This window comes from Poeciliopsis prolifica, unplaced genomic scaffold, assembly GCF_027474105.1.
Source record: "Poeciliopsis prolifica strain line A6 unplaced genomic scaffold, Auburn_PproV2 SCAFFOLD021, whole genome shotgun sequence".
Lineage (NCBI taxonomy): Eukaryota > Metazoa > Chordata > Actinopteri > Cyprinodontiformes > Poeciliidae > Poeciliopsis > Poeciliopsis prolifica.
In genome coordinates this window covers 1,318,318-1,341,710 of record NW_026562396.1, presented here as the reverse complement: position 1 = coordinate 1,341,710, position 23,393 = coordinate 1,318,318, and the positions used below count along the sequence as shown (strand labels likewise).

Sequence of the window (23,393 nt, the reverse complement as noted above, 5' to 3'; positions counted from 1 at the left end):
ATTTATCCTGAGGACTTTGTTATGCCAAACAACTTGAGATCCTTACTTAATGTCTCCTTTTTGGAAGCTAAACGTTGCATTGCACTCTCTTGGAAGAAAAGGAAATTATGTGGAATTTCACAATGGACCACACAAATTACGTTCTACTTTGCACTTGAGAAAATCAGTTACTTTACTAAGAATAAGCTTGATAAATTTTGGGTGGTCTGGTCTGTCTTTTACACTTGGCTGTGCCAAAATGACATCCAACTTGATGGATGGAAAGATGGATGGCTATAAGGCCATATGGTAAGACAAATTGATGTTTACAGTTGGTCAATCGAGGGTCTGCTGCAGCCCCCCCTTACCCCCTCGTTTTTTTTTTTTTTTTTTTTTTTTTTTTTAATTATTATTATTATAGTCTACCCTGTGTATATGCTCTTTGGGTTTTTCTCTGGTATAGGTTTATGTTCTAAGTATTTGTAAGTGTATGAATGTATGTATGTATGTTTCCTTTTTCTTCTGTGCTTTTGGTTTTTGTAAGTGTACATATGTATGTTTCTTGTTCTTCTGTTAAAATCTATAAATAATGCTTCAAAAAAAAAAAACAGCTATATCTTATTTTGTTGATTGAAAAATAATGTGGGAAGATTATAACTTAGAAAAGTAGTTTAAAGCTGAAATCACTAAAGAAAAAACCCAAAATATACAGATGTACTCATACATTCATATAATTGATGTTGAAAATTTTGGTGGTTTTTGTTGTGATTATAATCTGATTAGAAGAAACAATTGTTTTAATAATAAATGGCTTCACCCAGCCAACAAAGTTTTAACATTGTTTCAAAAATATTTCCAAAAATTTAATTTTCTCGCACGGTATAAATAAGAGCTCATATTACTAACTCATAAGTATTAGGTTTTTTCATATTTAAAAAAAAAAAAAGCTGGCATGGGAGCAAGCCATCTTTGTTTTGTTTTGTTTTTTGTTTTTTTACTTTACTCTGATCAAATCCAATTAATTTCCATCCAGAGAGAAATAGATCTGTTTTTAACTACTAATATTTAACTACTTAAAAATAAACAACCATTAAATTTTTCAGATCTAATTAAATAAGAGAATACAGATGCCAGCTCAGCTAACAGTAAAATGTGTAAATTCAGCATTTCATTTGTCCCAGTTTGTATATATTTTATGCTAATTTGATGCAAATTGGAAGCGATAAATAAACATAAAAATATGCAAGTAAGTGGAGCACTCAGCAGCAGAAGTTACTATGTCTAACAAAAACATAAGCAAGTTGTCCTGTTATCTACCATTCATTGGTAAAAAGGTATTAAAGATGCACCACTTTCAGTTTTTTATATCAACTTCTTGTAATATGCATCTCATACATGCCAAAAGTAAATATTGTCTTGTCCACAAAAGATACTGTTAATCTGTTCTCAAACTTCATGGTTTAAAGGAACCGCAGCTAATTAACCGCACACCAAAACAGGAATACATTTTAATATTGATCCTCTTATGTCCCTGGTGCATTGTCTGTGTGCATTTGTGTGTGCGTGCAAGCGTGTCGGTGTGTGTTAGTGAGTGCAGGCAGGAGTATGATTATGAATATTTTAAGAGCACATTTAACATGGCGAAGCCAGAGCAGCCTCGGTGAGGGATTTGCGCCTACTCTTCAGCTAATGACCCCAGGCGCTTCCAGCAAAGCTTCTTCATATTTTAAAGAAAGTCGATAGAGCTCCAGCCCAGTCAGCAGCATTAAGATTCATACAGACGCCACAGGGACGCTGAAAAAATTAATAACACGCGTGTCTAACAATCCTTCCTGCGATTTAGTGGAGCACCCAAGCTCTCTGCCTGAAATGCAAAGTAGTAATGAACACACAGATAAGATACATTCCGAACACGCGTCTTTTACCCCTCAAGTCAATGCAAAGACACACGCCGAAACCCACTCGCTCTTCTTTTTAACCAATACACCCATCTGCTCTGACACCCAGAGATATCTAAACAAACTCTTTCCAGTACTTTGCACTCTGATGTCAATGCTCCGTCTTTCCCGTCTGTCTCTTCTCTAAAACATAAGAACCAAAAAGTCAAGTTCTTTCTCATGGTAAGACAGAACAACGACATTTTAAAGGTTTGTAAGCATTTTTCACTTGCAGATGTCCAGAGGCACAAGCGAGTCCTCCATGAGCTGGGTCTAATTACGTTTGAATATATCACTACAACAGTTTACAGTGCAAGCATATTGTGGGTGGTTTATTCTAGCGTTATGTCGGATACTGTTGAGCATGCAGTATCATTCCATTAGTATATATCAGACAGAGCTCAATTACGGTTTGGAGAAAATCTCTCAGGGGAGTTAGAGAAACTCAGACCTGTTCCAGTGCAGATGTATTTAAGTCGTTTTGGTTTAAATGATATATTGCTTGGGATTTTAAAACTGCAACACTTTGCATTCCTAGCTTCTGCAAACTGCAAGTGCTTCAATCTTTGATTTTGCAATACATTTTTAACATGAGCTGCAACAGAGCTCAGCTCATATGCCATCTATGGAACGTATCGACAGATTTTGATGGACAAAATTCTTGATGCCTTTATAGTAACGCACATAAACATGAAAAAGTGATGTCTTATTGTTGCTGCTGATGCCAGTTCAACTTCGGATTGGATCAGTCAAAGTTAGTAGATTCTATAAACAGAGATTGTTCTGACATTTTCCATTGCTGATCACTGATACTTTATATACTGAAGTGTACTTCAAATAATCATAAACTATCCATCAAAGAATTAAAATGAAATGACTTATTGGCCTTATGTTACAAATAATGAGTCTACAAATGATTTTTTTGATTTGTTTATTTCAAAAGGTGTTTCGTTGAGACAAATAGTTATTTGGTGTAATGCTTTGGACTTTTTCAACCTTCCTTGTTTTTGTCACTGTCAGTTTTGGTCCCAGTTTGCAGCTTAACTAACCTCAGGACACTTTACAGTAAAGATAAATAAGTTTCACTGTAGGTAGATCACATTTCAGTTTATTACGGTAAAAACAATCTGTTTATTCAGAGTCAAACCCATTTTAAAACCATTTATTTCAATATACTACAACCATTTCCAGGGCAAATGCAGTGCAGTTCCAAGGACTCATATTCATTAGATTAATAATCAAACTCATTTGATCATATTTTGCAGCATTTAAAGGGGTTTTATTTTTCTGTGAATCATAGTTCGTTTTGAGAAAAGCTTAAGTGTGTACATTGACTGGTCTCCCTACAAAAGCATCATCAATACTGAAATCTACCTTGTCATAAAATCCAAAGGGTGCGTAAACACACTAAGGTAAGTGTGCGGACTAGCAGTAAATGAGGTGCTGCAGTGCACTGGGTTTCCCTGAGAGTCAGGACAACAGCAGAGCAGCAGGCTCTGCCCTCCCTGGGATGCTAGACAGCATATGGCACTGTCTCCCAGTGAACAGCACACCACCCAAGCAGCCTGGCAGCTTCACTGTGTGTGTGTTTATCAACCCGTGTGTGTTGGCCAAGGGTAAGTGCATGTGTGCCTGTGAGTGTGTGTGTGTGTGTACATGGCTGACTGTTTGTTGAAGATGGACCAAGACAGATGGCTGGCCAGGTCTGAATAAAGTTTTCAAAAATTGCACAGAAAGGATGCATATAGATTATTATTATTATTATTATTATTATTATTTTTTTTTTTTTATTATTATTATTATTATTATTGCTCTCACACAGAAAAGCCTTGTCATTGGTAAGAACCTGAAACAGCAGTGCCCTCTTAGAGCTTTTGGGAAACACTGATATTTTTACACAGTTTTTGCAGAATTCTTTTGCCGCTGCTTTGAAGTTTGCAGTAAACTTAAGCATTTTGCATCTTTGGGAGTTACTATTGCAGTTAAAACGCTAACTTTATTGTGCAAGGATATGACTGATATGTATTTTTGAAGGAGATCTATTTATTGGCGAGATTTTTTTGCTAAAACAGATTAGAGCGTTGGCCTTGACTGAAGACGGAAGGCCTGCATCACTGCCCACCAAGCCGAACAGTTTCCATCCTTACATATTGAAGTTAAAGGGGAAAAAAGAGAATCAATAAGGCTTTAATGGAAAGCCATCAAAAAAAATGCTAGAGCATTTTGTATTTTGTCACAGTCAATAGGCCAAGAAGTTAGAGGTGATTTATTTAAGTTAAATAAATAAATCCATCTTATTTTTACTCTTTGTTCGCATATAATATTTAAAGAAACTATTGTCATATTAACAAACAGGTTTCATTTTCATAGTTTTGTTTCTAAACATTGCCCACATTTGATTTGAACCTTTTCTTTTTAAAAAAAAAAGAAGAAGGAAGAACATTTACATCTAAACATCTTCCTCCAACACGCAGCTCTTCCAAATCCTCTGGTGGAGACAACTCTCTGAGGCCATGATGAGAGGCTCATGTAAGCAGCTCATCAGCAGACTGTTTGCCCATATGTGCCTCACACCCCTGCGTCCCCAGTGGCTCTAGGCTCTGTGCAATGAAACCATCTCATCTGCCAACATGGACCATTTTGAAAATACCCCAGTTATCATCTGACAGGCCAATCCTGCCCTCACTGGCTCAAGTTATAATTTAAAAAAAAGAAAGCAAAGTCAGTCTGACAAACAAATCAAGAGCCTGGGGCAGGTTTTGGCTGAGACACAAAGGAAAGGTCGGCCTCAGTTTTTAATACAAAAGACAAAGCAGAAAATTAAAGAAATTAAAGAAGTCAGCAAAGAAGATTCATTTCATTTGTGCTGATAACCGCATGTACAACACTTAAAAATGCACTCAATTGAAGAGGTGCTTTGGAAAGGTCACACACAGAAAGCCGGGGTCCAGTCATGTATCAGCAGTGTGTGTCTGCAGGTCCCGTATGGCGAAGGTTTGCTTATCCCCCTGCAACCTCACATATGTTTGGGGCATAGAACAGTTGGACATGGCCGAAGGCTAAAATGGGTCAGACTGACACAGATGAGGGGGAGGGCACTCCCCCCTGGGTAGCCATCATGTGACTAACACCCATAGAAAAAAAATCTAGGTGTGAATGTGAGTGGCAGATGATGTCAGAACATTGGTGCAGCTAAAACAACCGAATTTTCTAATAAAATGAGGCTGGAAAGACAGTAATTTGTGAAATCAGATTACATCATGCAGTTCTCAAGACACTGAAAGCCAAGTATGAAAAATACAGAAACCAATTTAAAACTTTCATTCTTTAAAACATTTCTTATTTCGCTTCTTGTATGAACAAAAACATACAATAGTCTACCAATAGCTGCAGCCAGAATTTTTTGCTTCTAGATAAACTGAACAGGGTTGATTTCAGAATCGAACGTTGATCTTTGAACCCTTTCATCTGATGGTGGCTGTGCAAGAAAAATCAGAGTGAATAAATAGTCCAGACAGAGATGTTGGTATCTTCCAGCTGTCTTTGGAAGCACTGGTCAAAAATGTACACAGGAAAAGTTCAGAAAAGCGACAAGGATGTAATTTCAATGCTTACAGGTTTTCCATACATTTGTTAATTTCGATAATGGTCTCTGTCCCATGAGTCGACCTCTTGGTTGGTTTGAAAGTCATAAGGTCCAAATAAAGATCCATTTTGAACTTTGATCATTTTTGAACTGCTTCAAAGACTCAAATCAGTTTTGTAAATACATCAAATCCTGAAAGATTTTTTTCTTTGCAGCTCACTTTATAACTGTAGGGTCATCAAAGAGAAGCTCTTTTGCATCATAAAACACCCCAGGCGTAACATGACGGCATCACATCATATTGTGCAAAACACAAGCCATGTTGTCAACTGCGCATCAGTATGTGGGTGGCATGTGTTCACTGAAGCGCTCATATGTTTACAGTGAAACTCTTGGATGAAAGTCAAGTTTGCAGCTGCAGCCTTGGAATAATTCATTGCTCGCCTTTTTACCCAGGAGGAGCCACAGGTAGTTGATGAAGTGGCAGTGCCAAGACGCCCAACTGGCGAAGACGAAGCGCAGCTGCCAGGAGTCAGCGTGGCCAGATGCCGCTGCTGATGTACCATGTGTTCCAAGCAGGGCAACAGTGTGTTTGTGTGTGAGCCGAGGTGGGAGGGGAGAGAGCCGAGAGCTTGCCAAGACATTCTCACACTGATGCCAACCTGACACATGCTTGGGTACTCCCTACGGTTTGTGTTACCCTCTCATCCTCTCTCGAAGATCTGTGGGGGGTCTACGTTTTGTTTTGTTTTTTCTTTGGTTCTCAGATGCAATCCTATTCCAAGATGAGAGTTGGCGCCAGCTTGCGGTCGTTCTGCCCATCAGCGGCGGGACTGTTTAAGGTATTATTTTCTGAAAAATACGCTGGCACCGGGTCGCTGCGGCAGCAGTGTCGGCCCCTGATTATCTCCTCTAGTTCTTATGCAACCCATACCTTTCCTTTCCATCACAGACGTATATCTGGCGCTCGGTTTTCACCCTCTACTCTTGTTCCCTCTTTGCATATTTCCAATAATTGTAAATAAATCTCTGTTTGGCTCAGATTCCAGTCCCCTCGAAGTATACGACGAAGCTATGGCCAACATCCAAGAAACAAATCCAAAACCTCGAGTCGCCTTTGCTTTTGTCTTTCCTCGGAGATTTGGTTACTTTTATGCAGAATCCTGACAAAACGTGCCATTTGCATCGAAAAAAGAGGCAAAGGACTGTGAAAATTTCCCACTAATAAAATATTTCCTGAAGCAACAGTGGTGCAGGCAAGGATAGAAATTGCAGCTTTTCCCTAAAAATGGGAGTGGAGTGGTCTTTGACGATACTATTCCTGTGAGTGGAGGGGGGTTCTCTCAAACAAAGCCTCCAATTTCGTTAGGAACATGCCATCCTCTTCTGCAGAGTAGGGGGTTTGGGGAGGGAAGAGAAAACTTTTTGAACGCGTGCCATGCCTGTACCATTCTCTTACTGAAGGTCCACGACTGCCAGCTGGCGGCTGAATGTGCCCACTTGCACTGCGATGACGGAGCCAGCCAAGCTAGTTGGCACACTAAGTGAAAGAACTGGCATGTGATCTGAGGCCAAAGGCAGCACCATGTGTGTGGTGGCTGCATAGACGCTGCTCTGCCTCCCTTCACTCGCATCCTTGGTTCTGTGGTGCACCAGTGAAGCTGCAGGGTGTGGGGTTTTGCCAGCATCCACAAAATGACAGAAAGCTCCAGTGATTTCAACAAATCTGTAATTATTAAGGATATAAAGTGTGTGGGTCTGCAAGAAGCCCTAAAGAGGATTGCACCAAGTACAATGGAATAATTAGAAGACAAAACTTATAATCTAAATCTGCTTTAACAGAGGCAAAACTCCAAAATTCACAAACTGATGGTTCTTTTGTAGCTATGAAAAAGCAGCATTAAACGGGGGCGGCACATATCATTAGAATCAAAGTTACATTGATATTACTCTCTCATTCTTTGTATAGCTTATTCTATTACTGTGGTAGACTGTTTAAGGAGATTTATTTTCCTTGTATGTTTCTTGATTCAAACCAAGATTGCAGGTTTTGGTCTCATTTGCATTGTTAGTGATTGAATGTGGGTGGATTTACAAGTTTTATTCAATTGCATAAGCATGCAGTAAATGTAGAAGCAGTAGTATGGAGTCAGTGTGTTTTTCCAAAGACATAAGTGTGAGTTAGAATGATGGGGAACTGGAATCAAACTCACAACCTCTCAGTTGCTGATGTCTGCTCAGACAAAATGTCTGTGTTTTCTTGAATAATCTTTATGCTTGTAAAACAGATTTCAAAGTGCAAACATACAATCGAACAGAGGTTTTCTGTATGATGATAGAACATATGAGCACAAGAATGCAGTATACCATGCTTTGAAAAAGCACTCATATCGCCATAACTTTTTCACATTTTGACACAAGAGATCCAGAAACGTCTTTATGTTTCATTTCAGTTTCATGTGCAAGAGCAACACAAAGTAGTTTTAAAGTAGAAAGGAAAATGATGAAGATGATTTTTTTTTTCTACAAACAAATATCTGAAAAGTGTGGAGTACATTTGCATTACTCCTTAAAACATTAAATGGCAATGTTATTGAAGTGTGGCAAATATTGCAAGTGTGCTCCTCAGCCATTTTCTTAACCATTTAGTTGATATGTTCAGGGAGAAGACAGTTTAGTTTTTTGCCACACACAGAAAACTAAACTTTTTGGCAGTTTGGAGGCCAAAAAGTTTTGTTTTTTAAGGCTTCCTGCATTTCTAAATTTGGTTTTAGTTTCATTGAAATAAAAATTTGGATAATTTTGGACATTGTTTTATTTCTTAGCCAATTTTAAACAACTTTTTCCTAGACACTGAGATGTATTTGTTGATCTGCATAATCATGTTTGTTTACTTATGTTCTCCAGCAAACCCTTCATAGACCATATGTATTCACTTCTGAAGGCAGTTGGTAGCATTGTATCTGATTTGGGGGCATCAAAGAAAAGGGTTTGGTGCACAAACACATCTAAACAAATAGCTTTCTGATTTTTATTGGTAAAACATTTTGAAAACCATGTAGCCTTTTTCTTCCACTTTCCATTATGTCTTGTTTTATCACCTAACATACCAAAAAACACATTGAAGTCAGTTGTAACATGACAAAATATGAAAATGATTAAAGGAATGTGATACTTGGAAATTAGGCACTGCTATGGAAAGGAACAGGAACTAGTAAAGAAAATACAGCATCAAGTTGCAAGGCATGACACATGTGACATGTTATCTAACCCCCTATGACTTGAGCTTTTAGGCTGATATCAATCTTTCATTTTTGAGGATGTCAGGCCAAACATGGGTGACTGCAGGTCATATATTGAAACAGTGGTTCAGAGTTTATTACTCTGCTGAAAAAAACACAGTGCAAGAATGAACTTCAAATTACATTTTTTAAAATAAAATATTTAAGTTCTTATTTTCAAGGTAAATTTCTTGATTAATTTGATGAGTATTCTGTGTATGTCCTTTTCTAAAGTTTTCTATAGTCTCTCTATATCCATCCATCCACCTATCTATCTATCTATCTATCTATCTATCTATCTATCTATCTATCTATCTATCTATCTATCTATCTATCTATCTATCTATCTATCTATCTATCTATCTATCTATCTATCTATCTATCTATCTATCTATCTATCTATCTATCTATCTATCTATCTATCTATCTATACCTATTTTTCACAAAATACTTGAATAATATGTGCAAATTTCCTTTCACTACAAATGAATGGTTCCGTGTTTGCTTGTTTCCTACCGACAACCTATTGGCGTTGCACCGCCCTTCACTTCGCTGTGGGGTAAGTTGAGGGTGAAACATTGAACAATAAACGTTTTGTCTCCGGAGATGTGATCATGGGTGGGTTCCCGAAGTCCTTACGCAATATTCAAATGTAGTTTTCTGTGGGAATGACGTCTTCCTGCCGTCCATAATTGTTTAGGTTCAGATAAAACTTGCTAGTGTCACCTCCACTGGGCACAGCTCTGGTACTGACAGGTTAAAAGCGCAGCTGCTCCTCTGTTGTTTTCTCACTGTCACGTTTAATAGCGACCGCATAATAATAACACCGACCGAGAAAATTCTGATACATTATGTTGTTGCTTCCACGGCTGTAAGACTGATGATCTTCAACATTTTATTCACATCCCAAGGGGAAATTGGTTTGCAGCAAACAAAAAAATGTATAAATACATTTTTAAAAACTGAAAAAAGGCTTCCACAAAATAAATCGCCTTCATTCTATTAGCATCACACAACACTCTAGGAGAAATAACTCATGTCCTTGTGCGTTGAAATTGCTTTATTTGGTTCATTTGCTCCTCACAGCAGCTGCAGTCACACAGAATTCATGTGTAAAAAGAGCAGAAGCATGGTTATAAATTCATTGTGATCTTCTGTTCATGTTTATTAAGCTTTTATTTTATACCTCTTTTGTCTTTACAATAAAATACTCCTAAGAAATCAAAGTGGTAAAAGCTCAGAATAAATAGTCATATTTTGATTCTGCTAAATTTAAACAAATGTTGATTTTTTTCTTCTCATCTTCCAGGTTGATGTTTGAGATTAGATGGTCAATGCTGTGGATGGAGCTGTCTTGACATGCAAACTCCAGTGGGTTTTGAGAGGATATATTTTAAACATGCTGTCAGAGCTGCTTACCTTCACCAAACACCCTCTACGGTGGACCATTCTTCACTGGAAAGCAAGTTACTCCAAAAGGATTCACCCTTTACATCCAGGATTGTGGGCACTGGGATTTCCAGTTCAAAAAAGCACTTACAGATGGACTACTGCACCGTCCTCAAGGACAAATACGAGGCCTGTCTTTTCTAGAGCTCCTGGGTTTGGGGAAGCGCTTGCAATCGTAGACAGCAATGGGAGTCACAGCTACAAGCAGCTGTACTGCAGGAGCTTAAGTCTTGCCAGTAAAATCAGTGCAGCATTAAATTCTGGCTTTGGATGTCTTGACGGAAGACGAATATCCTTCCTGTGTCCAAATGATGCTTCCTACGTGGTGGCACAGTGGGCAGCCTGGATGAGTGGTGGCACGGCGGTACCACTTTACCGAAAACACCCTCTTTCAGAACTGGAGTACGTGATCACTGATTCCCAGAGTTCACTGCTGGTGGCGGCACATCCTTATGCAGAGACCCTTGAACCGCTGGCACAGAAGCTGGGGCTTCCATGTCTAACCCTCCCTCCTACATCGGACCTGGACACTTTAGATGACATTGGTATACCTTCAAGAGAAGAGGAGAACGCCAAAACGGACTGGGCTGATCGACCGGCTATGATCATCTACACCAGTGGTACCACGGGCCGCCCCAAAGGGGTTCTGCATACACACAGCAGCATCCAAGCAATGGTAGTTAGTCACCTATGAATCTTTTATTCATTTGCATTCATCACAAATCTGCTTTTGAGTTTAAAGTTGACTTTATTGAACGTAGTATCATAAAAGAATTAACAAATTTGTATGAAAAAGAAAATAAAATGTTTGTTTTGTTACAACAATAATCAGCAACTCTAGTGTCTAAATGCCACTGTCGTGTAACTTTTGGATCCATCTCAGCTCCCACACCTGAATCCAAATCCTGAGTTACCTCCTTGGCATGTCAGCAGATCTTGCAAAGGCCTGGCCATGAATCATTCATTTGACTTAGGAATATTAGAGCTGGAATGCATCCTATAGTTGCAGAACAGTTGAACTGAAGGACTGAAATTGCAGATCACTGTCTTGAGTCCCAGATGGTAAGATCTTGATCAGTGCGGTCAAAATAAGTTGTTTTTTTTTCTTTTTCTCTACCATTTTTAAATGTTTCAGATCATCAACAAAACATATCAGTAAAAAGAATGATGGTGTTAAAGACTAACAATAGAAACACATTCAACTTTGAAAACTGTGATTAGAAATAGATTTTACTGATTTGTCTGCTGTGGTTTATCACAGGATTCTCATGATACATCCACTGTAATTACAGTATGGATTATGTAATAGGTTTTATTGTGCAAATTTATCTTTTTCATAATTGACAGATTTCTCTATAAACATTGTTATCTAAACAGCAAAGTCAGAGGTGGGGACACCCATGTCTCTTCAGATCTTAGTTTATAAGTTGCAGAAGTTGCTCAATTCAGAGTAAAACTAGGAATATCTCCCATCTTTTTTTAATGAAACAAACATTCAGAAACTCTCATTAGAATTATGTGTTTATGCCATTGAGGGTCCACAGAGAAATGGTCTGAATAGTTCTGTCCAATCAGACCTATTTGTCCAGGGGCCTGCTTAATGAAATCATCATGAATAGAAGCAGAGCAACGGTTGTCTCTGACTGTCCCAGAAAAATTAGTGAGTGATTGATTTCCTGGAAGTGAAGACCATCAGGTTGTCAGGATTCTTGGAAGGTGCTGCTGGTAAATTAATTTGAATTAAGACATATTGAGTTTAGTGTTCCTGGCTTTTGCATTTACAGTCTTGACGGCAATGAAAAGTAGACGGCTGAAAAGCCTGCAATTACGTTACTTGAATCACAAAGAGGCACTGAGACAATGTCCTGGTGCAAGATGTTACTTCATCATGAGGCGCTGCACAAAATGTCATCAGTGTTACCAGGAACTGCTGAAAATTAATCCTTTTAGTGTGTGTAATACTTCACTTTGATGTAGATGGTTTGTGTTGTTGCCCAAAATCCAGAAATATAACAAGTGTTTCTTTAAATATCAAATATTTTTTATTCGGCTCTTGTAGAAAACAAGCAATGTTATGCTTGCAACAAGGAGATGAAGATATTTTACCAGCTCAGTTTTCCAGTTCGAATGCACCGTTTATGCTGCCAGTATCAGAGGTGGACAGCGACTGATCATGAGATCTGTTGCTGTCTCTCTCCTTCACCAAACAATACTTTTTCATTTTCCAAAGCTTGTGGTACTGAAGGAACAAATTAAATTAAGTTGTTAAATATTAAATATTACTAGCTTTTATATTCTGCAGTTGTAATCTGCCGGTTTGCATTTGAAGTGGTATTGTGATCGATCATGTACAGTTCAAGACAAATAAATAACCTTTGTTCTCATTAGTCTGGAAAGACGAGTTAAAGACAGATTAAATTACGACTACTGCTTTGAAAATGCTTGGTTATAATTTTGTTCTTATTGCTGTTACAGTGTTGTGGCTTCGTGCTGAGATGAAGTGGTATAGTCATTTCCTTTCCATGACATAAAAGATGACTATTACATTTTGCACATAACGTTGTGATAAATATCTGCTTCAAAGATTGAGTAATAATTTAATCTCCAAAACAGCCTTCCTGGACTTTGTGGCTTTGACTTGGCGTTTCTCCACACAACGGATGAAATTTGGGTACATTTACAGAAGAAGTTTAGAAAGATTAGAGATCAAAACCACCAGATAGATTTACAAGACACTCAAGTAAGATGTTGACTAAAGAAATCTACTGTATCTTGAAAGAACTTTCAAGATACAGCCATAGAGATTGTTCACTCTCTATTGTAAATTAAATTTATTCTGTTCATCCACTTGAATGCTCAACACACACTTTGTCTCTTAGATAGATGTAGGATTTTTTTAAAAGACTAATGAGAGTAAGGCATGAAAGCTGTTAATCTCTTCTAGTTTATATTAAAGCATTTGTGCACTATTTTGTTTTATATATATATATCACCTTACATGGGGTTAGTGTTGTAAATGTCTGTGGCTTTGGTATAAATCTTGACATGCTGATTTTCTCTCTGTCCCTTCCTCTTAGGTCCAGTGTTTGGTTTCTGAGTGGGCGTGGTCTAAAGATGACATCATCCTCCATACCTTGCCACTCCACCACGTTCACGGCATCGTTAACAAGCTGCTGTGCCCCCTGTGGGTGGGAGCCACCTGCGTCATGCTTTCTGAATTCCAGCCACAGAAGGTCTGAACCTCTTTAAGTTACACTTTAACTCTGTGCGCTGTTATATAATTCTGCATTTAAGCATTCTCAAAGGTTTTCATATCGGGTCTTTTTCTGTCACTCTTTGTTTTTCACTCTTCATTTTTATTTTTTCCCCCACTTGTCCTCGTTTCATCTCTTCTCCCTCTTCTCCTTTATAAGCATCTCCTCCTTTTCCCTCTCCTCCTGCTCTCCTCCTGGCTGTCAGACTAAGCGGTCGGTGCTCAGTGATGAATTGCCCTGTGTGGTTTTGTATGTGACCAATGCCGACTCACGGCAGGGGCTTAAGCAGCAGATCAATCGATGAGATGACATTGAAGGATGATAGTGCTTATTTGGCCCTGAAAGAGGGGTGAGGTATGTGTGTGTAGGTAGGAGTCGGTTTAAAATAGGTTACTTGCATCTTTTCTGATAAAAACAAGCGTAATTCTTTTTTGAAATAGCCAAAGAAGGGTTTGACTCAAAGAAACACGGTTGCAGATATCAGTTATTTCTCCCAACCAAAACTAGATCTGCACGTCTAGTTTTGTTTTTCTTATTAGAAAAATACTTTTATTCGCACCTGAAGTTCCAGTACTTTGATAATGAGAATAATAGTTTTCTGTATGCCGTGAGCTCTTTGAAGGCTAACCTGAGCAGCAGAGTGATCTATTAAATTTAGTCAATTTTAACTTAGAAATAATAATTATATTTGAAAAAAATCCCACTGTGTGTTATTTTGTAATTAAATAAAACAAATGTACTGTCACAGAACAGAATGAGGAGAACAGCACCTTTTATAATAATCCCAGCAGGTGCTGAGATATAAGACATTCCAGAAGACGCAGCGATAAGGAGTCGGTGCAATGCATTCCTAAAAGCAAAGAGTTTTTACAAAGTAGCCTTGATGAATGATTTATGAGCACTCAGCCTGGAAACCCTGAGCTACTCTGTCTGTAGTCCAACTCAAGTTTGTATGTCTGAATCTATATTCTGTATACCATCCCTCAGAGCTGGACTGGAGGTCTGATCACAGTGCCCAGTGCAGTTCATTCTGTGCAAGGCAGCAAAATATTCAAACAGTTCACCATAAAACACGGAATATCAATAAAAGATGAAAGCAATAAATTATAATGACAGTTATAACAATAATAATAAAGAAGAAAAAAACCTGAGAAATTAAATAAGTATTTGTTCTGTCAGTCTCAGGTAATCAATAATAATGTAAAAAAGCTTTTATTTCAGAAAAAAAGCTAAACTTACATTTCAAATGTGACAAATGTAGAAAAATGTTTTTGCTTCTTTAATCCTTCACTTGGTGGTGATGGGAGGCTTTTGCTCTTGTCAACATTGTTGCTGATGTGGGGTGGGTCTCTGGGCTCGGAGCCTTTGGGATGTCCTACGCCCGGCGGGGCCACGGCCCCCACCTGTGAGGCGAATTTTGGCGGCTGCATGAGAGGCTTTTATGGTTTCACTTTACAGCAAAAGCCATAATGCTCCACTTCTGAAGGTGAATCCGCTGCTGCTCTCCTGGATACTCAGACAACAATCCTGATTGCTGCACTGCCAGACAGTGACAGTATTTATTAAAAGGAAGCCGATCTTGAAAGTTCCAGAAATACTTCTTGCAACTTTGCATCTTCAAAGCAGTGGAGAAAATTAGAAAGACTAATCATTTCTAAAGCGCTTAACTGGTTGTACATTTTTGGTTAAATCTAAAGTAGCAAGTATAAAACATTATTCCAAACTGTAGCAGCTTGTCCTAGAACGGGTCCATTTTTGGTGAACTGACATTGAGTTGAATTGGGCTCCCACGTTCAAAGCTGAGCTTTCAACAAGGCAATGTTGTTTAGGATGCAGGCTGCAGCTTTGGGTTTTCAGTAGATGTCGTTCCCGAGGTGGAGACCAGCTCCTTGATAGACATAAATTACTTTCCCCTCCCCTCTGGTGTGAACTTGGTGGAAGCGCTCCAATGCACTTGACAGACACCACCCAGAGTGGTCAGAGCACGCTCAGTTGATAATTCTCCCCTCTGTATGGGAACAGTTTCAGTCTTAATGCTCTTCAGCTTTTAGATCAGCTTCTGATGATGATATCAACATATCTTATTCTTCATGTTTTTGTTATAGTTGTTTATTAGAGGTAAAAAAAAAAAAAACTCAGGTGAGGTTTTATGGATAATAGACTAGGTGAGTCAATGATGCGGTTATTTGAAGAAAAAAGTGGAAGCACATTACAGAGTGTCTGGTGTCACTGAAAGTGGAAGTGATGATAGGAGAGTCTGCGTTTTCCGTGTGTGAGTACATATCCAGGTATGTATATGGGAGAGACTGCAGGGGCAGCGGAGCAAGAAATTACAAAATGTAGAGAGAAGGTAACTGAATGTTAGATAGCGAGAGAAAAAAAAATATGAGGGAAGGATGTGGGGTCAGGGAAGGGAGAGGGGAATGAAGATGAAGCACTTGGGAAATTAAAGGAGAATGAACACAGAAGAAGCGAAGATAAGTAAAGTGAAATGAGAGGGGAGTGAAGGAGGAGCATTCTTCTCCTACAGAAGGAGAGAAACTTCAGAGAAGCTGTTCTTCATCTTGACCTTCCATCTCCTGCGCTGCTGGATCCTCACAGATGTTCAGGGTATACTTGGAGAAAGCGATCTTTTGTCATATTCAAAAGGCATTTCAAAATGTGTATGTCTTCCATTAAAGTTAGAGAGGGATTTTTGTGGGCAGCTATAAAATGACTGCCACGAGTGATGAAGATGAATTGATAGCCAAACCTTTCGTGGGTGTATTTTAAATGTTAAAGTGTTGCTTCGCAGTCAGTTATGTGGTTCAGCATTTTTTCACCCAAGTTTAAATCATGTTGCCGTTCAGCCATCAAGGCTCACATGAAAAAGAAATCTTAATATTTGTGAGTGTAAAAATAAATCAATACTTTTGTTCTCTGACACTTAAATATCAAAATTAAACTTTCCTGATGAAATAATATTGGGATTGGAGTAATTAAACTCTGTTGATTATTGGTAAATCATTCTAACATCATTATGAATTCAATAAGTGGTCTGACAAAATTCACAAAGTATATAAACTGCTTTTCAGCCAACAAATACCTGATATAAAGCCTCTATTAAGTGTTTTTTTTTAGGCGTCTATTCTTTAACATCTACATTATTGGTTTTTAGTGTGCATTATGGCAGATTTTCCTTTTATATTAAAATGCAGACATTCTTAACGTCACCCATTTGTTGAAAGTGGCGGTACAGCAGGTCTTTGTTTTGGTCGTTGTTGCTGCTCTGCCCTTCAGCAGTTGCCGTTTTCCCTCCTCCTGACCTTTACAAAGCTTGACTTTTTTTGTCTTTTTCTGACATTGTGTTGACAGGTTTAATATGTGGCTGCCGTGGACTTTACTCTGCCATTTACATCAAATGAAAGGGAAAAAAATGTATTTTTTTTTTCTGCAGCACTAATGGAATAAATCTGGATGTTATAATTTAGTTTTCATTGCCCCTTTGTTGCAGTCGCTGCTTCTCTCTTAACCTTTTCTTATCATTTTCCTTTTCTCCCTTTTCAGCAATGCATTCTCCTTATCTCGGCCTGACTCGTTCTCTCCCTGTGTCCCCAGGTGTGGGAGATGCTCCTGAGCCTCAAGGCTCCAGTGGTTAATGTGTTCATGGCCGTGCCAACTATTTACTCAAAGCTCATCCAGTACTATGATCAGCACTTCACACAGCCTCGTGTCAAGGATTTTGTCAAAGCAGTTTGCAAGGAGAGAATCAGGTACTTTATCTTGGGATCGTCTAAAACTGATTATTATCCAAAAAGGTTGGAAGGTTGTAGAAAATATAAACCTGCTTTCTTATCTTTTTACGTTAGTTAATGTGAAATTATTGTTACCTTCGTCCAAATTGGAAGGAATTGAAAACAATTAATAAAAGATCCAGTCCTGCCATGTGTAATGACGCCTCCTCTTTATATGAACAATTCATCTGGGTCAGAATTAGCTACAAACTAAATACTGTGCTTCTCCATGAAGACAAAATCGTTTATGCTTTTCTGTGGTCTCTTTGTGTTTTTTTTTTTTTTTTTTTTTTTCTGGCTAATTGATCATAAGCCTATCAGTGACTGAAAGGTCAATGTCCCATCCACAGTGTCTGAGTGCCCTCAAGTGGTCAATTAGTTATTTTGTGGTTAATCAGAAAAAGGTTGGACTGCCGCTGGCATGTCAGCCTCTCCAAGCATTCAGCAAGCTGAGATGACTGAATCTTCACTGGTGCAGACTGGGTGTCTGCATAGCATAGCATAGGAATAAATAAATTACTGGTTTGTTGTTGACATATTTCTTTCCCCCATTTTATATCCAGTTAACTTACAAAAGTGTAATTAAAGTTTTTGTGAGCTGTTTTTCTCTGTATTATATTCCATTTGCAGCCTGTTTTTTCACATTTGTAAAAATTTATTTTAGAGAAACACCAAAAACAAGTCCATCCTATTTTTACTTGAATTTTAAGATTCAAGATATTTTCAAATCATTGCTGTTTAATTCACCTTATTACACTCTTCCACTGTTTTCTGGAAGACTCAAACCCAGTCGGTTGTGACTAACCCAGTCAGTCGAGTCAGTTGTGTTTTTTCTTTCTTTTATCTATTATAAATTAACATGGTTCAACATACATCATAGAAAAAAATTTCTTAGTGTACTTCGTAAATCTTTTTTGGGAGACAATAATTTCTCTTTAACTCTGCGATATAAACAGAAATATGCATTATTGTGAAGTCTTCTTCAGTGTGAGCATTCAACAGACTCACATTTCTTTGGACTCTCTTTTGTTGTCGCTCTCAGGGTCACTTTCTTCTGGGGGCAACTTCTCCCATTAGCTTGTCCTCTTCATCATGCAGCAGTCCAGCCTTTCCAAACCTGTTGGTAAAGGGCTGTATATTAGCCGTATCACAGTATTCAAAGCATGTGAAAAAAGCAGCGGCTTATTGATATTACAGTAGTATGCCCAATATTGACTCAAAGTTTGTCATCTTTTTTAACTTCTTAGATACTTGAGCTGATTTAGTTTTGGTTGATTTACTGCACAGTAAGGGTGACATTTTGTCATTAATTGGTGCTTCCAATTAATTTAAGGGTTGTGGAGTTCCTTAAACTGTTTCAATGAGCCTTCATCAAAACAGCTGCTGCAGGCACATTGACAGAAACTAGGATTAAAGGGGAAACAATTACCAGTACACTGTTAGTCTTAATGCTGCATGTAGAGTATACGCTATTAGCTTCTGTACTAAGACTTAGGCTCTTTTTATTAAATCCATAGTGCAGCCATACCGTTTGGTTATTTATTTGTTTAGTTGTTTCTACTGATTTCATTTTATTTTATTGCCTTTTCTGCTGACAATATTTTATTCCTTGTCCTGCTGTAATTTATATGTCATTTCCCCCTGAGAAATTGATACCTTTATTTGGAGGTTTCTGTTTTTTCCCTTTCTATCAGATTGATGGTTTCAGGCTCAGCTGCTCTGCCTCTGCCCACCCTGCAGCGCTGGGAGGAGATCACAGGACACGTGCTGCTGGAACGCTACGGCATGACCGAGATCGGCATGGCACTGTCCAACCCTCTGAAGGGTCCGCGGATCGCAGGTACGGAGGCTTGGTTGCGTCCACTTGCTCTTTTAATTAAATTGTCTTAGACATGCAAAGTTCCTCGAATACTTGCATTTGTAGTTTTGTAAATTCATTCATAAAAAAATTTAAGTATAGGGGATTGTTTTGTCTTTTTTTACTGTTGAACAAATTGTCTTCAGAACATTTAAAAGGTTCTAGAAGTAAAAGTGAGGAATTGCTAAAAAAAAAAAAGTCAGATTTACCATATTATGAGATATGAGATACATAGTTTAATCTTTGAATGGGTGAGAAATCTTTAACTCAACATTCATGTTCATGGAAAATAATTGATCATTAAATTTAATTATTTAACACCTGATGAAGTTTTACTTCCAAATAAGTAGGATTTTTTTCATTCATGTCTGCCTGTGACAAAAAATGTATACATCTATCCTACTTAAATCCCATATGTTCACATAATGTCTAAGAAAAGTTTTCAATATGGAATATTTCCACAATTTCAGCAAATGTTCAGCCTCTTTTCAACCTCTGAGGAAAGTGTGATCACAATAGCAGTGCTACATAAATGTAGAACTTCATTTGTTTTTGTAGAGGTAAAAGTGATGAATGAGTGATGATTTGCTATAAAACCACTACTGTTGTCATTCAGCTGCTGCACTCTCTGAAACCATCTGTATTTCAGCTATTCAGGAATCAATTCTTTAGCTGTAACATTAATCCTAAGGAGAAAATGCGATCGGTGCTTCCTAATAAAACATCACCTCACAGACTATCAGTTGTACGTTGTGTTTGCATACAGAAGTGGGTTTGTCTCATGCCTCTCCTCTGTTTTATGTCATGAAATTTTGAATAATCCTTCCTCGAGCATTTCTACTTTGTGTGTTTTGTTTATCACAAGTTTTCTCTGTTGTCATGTCAGGTAAAACCCCTCAATCCCAACTTCACCTCCCTCACTCTCACAAACAAAAGCTAGGTCTAAAAATGAGGTCAGGCTCATGTTGTTTGCTCTCTTCCCCTGCCTTCACCTGTCATCTTCTCTTCTTCTCCTTCCTCACTATTTCCATCCCTAGTCAACAACTATTATACAGGTAAAGCTAATTAGCTTGCAAGTGGATTGGGTAATCCTCTGCCTGCTCTCTTGTTGTGGTTTTGTTTTGTTTATTTGTTGTTTGGCAAAAATTGAGTAGGCTGTTTGATTCCTCTCAGGTGATTATTAGGGATGTCTTTAAGAAGTCTGTGGTTGTATTGATGTTTCCGCGGCCTCGGTTGTGTGTGTGGGTGTGTGTGAGTGTGTGTGTGGGTCCGTGTGTGTGTGTGTGTGCAGGAATGAGCTTGTGCCTGTTTCAGTCGGTGTGTTCCTGTCTCATCTTTAAGTAGGTTAAAACAGATCAATAGCAACCACAGGAACCACTCTTCCAAGAGGAGTGAGCCGAAGCCGTCCTCTCCCTCATCCTAACACCTGCTTTATTTTCTTTTTTATGCACACAACCAACCATGTGAAACATAACAAAAAAAAAACACTTTATTCACAGAAATTTCTAAATTAATTTCCACATATTTAAATCACGAGACTGGCCTAAATTTGCTGCATATTTGTGCCGTTTTAAAGCCTGATAGCAATAGCATTGCTTTCTAGGTCATGTTTCCCTTGTCGAGATGTAAGCATGCAGGATTATTTCATACTCGTTCGATCCATCTTCTGTATTATCTAACTCTGCTGCCCATTTCTTATTTTTTATTTTTTTTACATGTTTTGCCCTAATTTTTGTTTTCTAGGCTCTAGCCTCTAGGCTCCACAACACATTTTCACAAGAAGTTGGAACAAATATTTCCCATTAGCCTTTGCTTTAATACAACTAGATTGTAGGTCAATCTAGTTATTTTTTATGGTTATGTTGTAACCATTTATGTAGTGAGTGTGTCCATTGGCTTTCGATATTGGTTTTGCTTTAATATTGTCAGTGAGTCATTGCACTTCAATGACTCATTCTGCTAGTGTTTGTAGAATAGCAGTGTAGTAAAAAGATCAGGCAAAACTCTCTGCCAGTCATAAATCAATGGCAAGATTTTGTTTTACGAACAGTTTATTTTTTTTCTGTGGTTTTATTTATATTTTGCATGATATCTAAAAGAAATGTAATCTCATTACTGTACAAAAAAGGGGGCAAAACAGAACTAAAAAAGACATTCAAGTAAAAAGTAAAGCTGTTCAGATGACAAATCCAGTTGTTGAGAGTGAAGAGGTTATACATTTATTTTTCTTTTTTTTATTTTTGCAGTGAAAGGGTACTTGGGTCCCTTTAATTGCAAGATACACTTGCAGTTTGATCTTTTTAATTTTAATGCCTTACTTAGGATTCTCTAAAACTATAATTTGACTGCATTTGCCACCAATGAACAACTTGAGCTGTAAAAGTGCAGAAACATTTGGTAGGAGATAGTGAAACTATTGCACAAACAGCTTGTTTTGTTACACATCTTTCCAGTTGCTGAAATGGTGATGCAACTGTGTCGATCCCTACTTTATTCTGTCAGACCATCTGACCTTCTATTTTCTTATTTTAGATATTGCAGCACACCTACATGAAATACAGAGACTGCGGTTTGTGTTTATGTGTACTTCATACAGATCGATAAGCAAACATCCACATCTAACAATAGACTCAGCAAGAATAAAAAATAAGCACATCAATATGCTTGAATTTGTAAGTTCTGATATAAAGGATTAAGCACCATCCTGAAAAATTTGGGGTTTATGTCATTTGTTGACAGTCCGACGTCCATCATGTATAATAACTCTAAAACTAACTTACATTTTAGGACTTGATTAACTTCAGTTTTTCCGGAGCTTGTAGCGCCGTTTGGGCAAAGACTTTGTCAGATTCAGTTCACCTGACCTCATGACTCGGACTTGTTAATGACCCTAGTAATCCATTGGAAGTGGTCTGGTTACTTTTGTGCTCAGTTGGTTCTCATATTGATCCATTCAACGCCAGTCCCTCATTCAGGACCTGAATTGATTAGATCAATATGAAGTGAGAAACTCATTCTGTAATCAGGACCTGAGCTGCTCTTCATTTGGAGAGCCGTTGTCTCTGAAGTCGTGCCGCAGCCCAAGGCGAGCTCGAACACACTCATCTAAACAAATGGATGGAGAACAGCGCTGAGACCTTTCTGGTTCACTCGTCGTTATAATTACTTAACTTTGAAGGTCACATTTGCAAACACACAAGAATGGAAAATGCAGGTGATGTCAGTAAATCTCGGAACAGATATTTCATGTATTTATACGCAGTTTTTACAGCAGGTTATTGTGTTTGTTTACTTGTCAAATCGGAATCGTTTTTGCAGTTCTTCGGTGAAAAAGCCTGTCAGGCACTCAGCAGTAGTTAAGACTGAAGGAATAAATTGCACTGTGCAGTCAGATGCTTTTTCAGAAGAAAATAAGTGCAACCCAAGACAAATGTCTCAACTGTTCTATTATTTTAGCTTTTCTTGATGTTGTTAAAGAGGGAAAAAAGCTGCATCAGGCATGGCCCAGAAATTCCCATTACTGTCAATGTGAGCTGGCTTGTGTTGACTGAGATGAATTGCTTCCAGTTTTACAAGCTCAGCAAACCTTTTAGTGACCAGTTCTGCCCAGAGGATGGAGGTTAATGTCATCTTAGAGGAGCACACTGCCTGCTAATTGAGAAATGCTTAACTGAAGGTTGTCAGTGAACACTCTGTCATTTAATCTCTTTTTTTTGTGTTTTTAGAAGGGAAAAAAAATCATCTTCTTTTTTTTTTTTGCATTCTTTTTGTTTCAATGTTGACAGGAGCTGTTGGGCTGCCTCTTCCAGGTGTAGAAGTTCGAATTGTCATGAATAACACAACCAACACTATGATTGCTGAAGGAAATCACAAAGAGACTCAGGTAAATCTGTATGAGTCATTATAATGAAGCAATCCATCCACAGACAGGTTTTAAATTGAAAGTATTCAAGATGACATTAAAGGCTTTTCAGGAATCTGTAGATGTATAGATAATCTTTAGCACCTATACATATAATATAGGCAGGAGGAAATCGCAATAGCAAATCACTCTAAAATTAAAATATTTACAGCATATAAAAAATAAGGCATGGTTTACATGGAGGCAGGATTACTTTTAATGCTTTTCTTTATGTTAGAAAAAAAATCATTTAGTGATAATGCTTTTGTGTTGCACATGAAAAATCACTAAGCGAAGCACTGACAACCTTAAAACTAATTTATAAAGCAGTAATAAAACTAAAGAGTACATAAATGTGTTTTAGGGTTGTTTACC

At 38.0% G+C, this 23,393-nt stretch overlaps 1 protein-coding gene across 2 annotated transcripts in view; it reads left to right on the top strand.

The window, feature by feature from the left end:
- Window positions 1-9,300: 9,300 nt before the first annotated feature.
- Window positions 9,301-23,393, top strand: part of acsf3 (acyl-CoA synthetase family member 3) — a 31,257-nt gene continuing 17,164 nt past the window's right edge. The window contains exons 1-6 of one of the 2 annotated variants that reach the window (XM_055045209.1): window positions 9,301-9,342; window positions 10,093-10,908; window positions 13,310-13,465; window positions 17,084-17,238; window positions 18,954-19,099; window positions 22,903-23,000. In XM_055045209.1, the coding sequence (XP_054901184.1) occupies window positions 10,111-10,908; window positions 13,310-13,465; window positions 17,084-17,238; window positions 18,954-19,099; window positions 22,903-23,000 (1,353 nt within the window). In that variant the 5' untranslated portion in view covers window positions 9,301-9,342; window positions 10,093-10,110. Of the gene's footprint in view, window positions 9,402-10,092; window positions 10,909-13,309; window positions 13,466-17,083; window positions 17,239-18,953; window positions 19,100-22,902; window positions 23,001-23,393 lie in introns of both variants that reach the window. The other variant, XM_055045208.1, reaches the window with a different exon arrangement.